Source organism: Convolutriloba macropyga, chromosome 8 (genome assembly GCF_964194025.1).
Source record: "Convolutriloba macropyga chromosome 8, txConMacr16.3, whole genome shotgun sequence".
Taxonomy (NCBI): Eukaryota; Metazoa; Xenacoelomorpha; order Acoela; family Convolutidae; genus Convolutriloba; species Convolutriloba macropyga.
In genome coordinates, this window is record NC_134475.1 from 66,717,782 (window position 1) to 66,720,246 (window position 2,465).

Below are 2,465 nucleotides of genomic sequence, written 5' to 3' on the forward strand. Positions count from 1 at the left end.
AAATTCATAACCTGCCGCTGATTGTTTTTTTTTACTGCAACTTAAGGGGAAATTTCAAAATTAAAAAAAAAGATAATTTTATATTTGAAGATAATTGGGGTCCCTCGCATTATACCCCCCCCCCCCCCCCCCCCACCCAGCTTAGTAGTCAGAAAACCTATATACCATGGTAAATATACCATAGTGGGGGCTATAATTTCATGCGGGGGGGGGGGGGGGCTATAATGGGAAAGACTCGATAATTGTTCATTTGTCACTTTCTTTGCGTTCTTAATTTTTTCCTGGCAAAACAGATGTTGAACAATTCTTAGTTTGAAAGCAATTCTAATGAAGTAATTACAAATTGAATGAGTTATATTAATTTGATGCTGCCACCAATCCTGCAGGCCCTTGACCTAGTGCCTGACCACTGACAGTCGACTCGAGAGGTTTGAAACCCAACTCGTCAATCGGAATTCCGAATGAACTCAATTTAGCCTCATAAGTTCTCATCAAATCATTATGCGCCTTACATACACGTGCCAGTTCATACTGAAGGTCTTTAATAGCGCTATTTTTAGCGTCCAAAACGTCCTCAAGTTTTCTTGTTACAACTGAAAGTGCAGTCGGGTCCAGATTAGATGCGGACAATACTTCGTTCAACTGGGCTTCCTTTTTCTCCAACGTATCTGCCAGGGCGCCTAGTTTCTTTTCCAAAAGCAAGTTTTTGAAACTGGATTTCTGCTGGACTTCTTGAATCGCTTTCAAGAACTTCTTGTAAAGTTCGTCACGCTCGGCTTGTGTTTTGTCGAACCGCTGTTCGAGCGTTTCGTGTTCCCATTTAAGGTTCCGGTGGTCCTCGGAAAGGGTTTTAAGTCTGGATTTAGTGGATGCCAGGGCAGTTTTGTCCTTCTCGTAATTGGCTAGTTGCCTTCTGAGTTCGGCCACCTCCTCTTTTGCCTTGTTCAAGGGTTCCGTTAGTCGCTTGTTCTCGGCTTTGATCTCGTTCATCATTTTCTCTTTCTTTTCAGCCTGGTCCTTCATTGATTCGACCTGTTCTTTCAATGAGTTAATCAGCGCCAGATTATTAAGAGTAATATCGTTATAATAATTTTTGATATCACTAAACGCCTTTTCGTGATTTTTCATCAGCGTGTTTATTTGAGTATTTTTTCTCTCCTCAATTTCGTGAATTTCCGTTTTGCGACGAAGTTCAAGTTCGTCTCTCAAGTCTCGCATTTTCTTTTCATATTTGGCTTCAATTTCACGAACTTGTCTTTCGAAATCTCCTCTCATTTTGGACATCAGTTCGTCGTTTTTAAGCTTCAAATCTTTGATAACATCTTCGTGCGATAACTCTTTTTCTTTTAAGTCAACTTTTAGAGATCGGGTGTTTTGACGAAGTTCATTTTCGGACTTTCTATGATCGTCTTGGGCTAATTTAATAGCAACAGCCCCGTCCGCTTTCAACTCACTGATTTTATTCTGATGTTCGTAGATTAAATGTTTCACTTTCTGTTTGTAAACTTTGATTTCAACTTGGTGTCTTTCTTCCGAGTCTTCCATTTCTTTGTCTTTATTTCGCATTTCGGCGCGACTTTCGTCCAGCTGTCGTTTTGTAATTTCCCAGAAAGTGTTTATTTTATCCCTTTCAAGTTGGAAGTAATTCCTCTCTTCTCGTTCGCGATCTAACTCGTCTCTCATTCTGACGATGTGTTCTTCGAGTTGTTCTTTCGTCATGTCTTCGGTCGCGATTCCGTCAATTACGGTGGGGGTTTTGCCCGCCTTCGCCGACTTCTTTTTCCCACTTTTCTTCCCCTTTTTGCCTTTTTTGGCCGGCATTTTGGGAAAATAAGTAAAGTATTTATCTACAAATTTAAAATAAGCTGAATTTTAAATGACTCGTGAAAAAATAACGTACAGGAAAATTTTATATGTGAAATAAATCAATGGAAAATGTCTATTATTTTACAATCCGTAAGAAACAATTTGAAAAAAGTTAATAGTCAATGTTGTGTACCGTTCAAACAGTATATAAATTCTCTTTTTAAATGAGATTTAAAGAGAACAGCGTTGTGTTGTTTTAAACAGGTGCACGTTTATTTTCACGTACAATGCTCTGCTCTGGTATGAACAAAAACGCACGTTTTGATGGTAAGTAAACAAGTGAGTGTAATCAAACTGTATACCGTTGGTGTTACAAGGTTTGGAGCACGTGCGAAAAGTACCACAAACATACACTAACGATCTACCGAACCGATGTAAACGAAAGAACAATAGGTAAATATCTTCGTAAGTGTAGGTTTACATCTTTTTACCCTCATACTACCCCTATTTTCACGCATTTATAAACCCCGCACGAAGCGCCAGAATAACCATACGGACATGCCGAGAGAGGTACAACTTGGGTGTTTAAGATGAACAAATAAGGATGATTATACTCTACCGGGACAGAAACAGTTTCTCTGCCACTACAGTGATTTTTA

At 39.2% G+C, this 2,465-nt stretch overlaps 1 protein-coding gene across 1 annotated transcript; it reads right to left on the reverse strand.

Annotated features, from left to right (window-relative positions):
- Positions 1–291: 291 nt before the first annotated feature.
- LOC142344937 (dynein regulatory complex subunit 4-like) lies at positions 292–2,132 on the reverse strand. The gene has a single exon (XM_075397021.1). It carries the CDS (start codon positions 1,819–1,821, stop codon positions 358–360), a length of 1,464 nt encoding a protein of 487 aa, XP_075253136.1. The 5' UTR covers positions 1,822–2,132; the 3' UTR covers positions 292–357.
- Between the last annotated feature and the right edge of the window lie 333 nt (positions 2,133–2,465).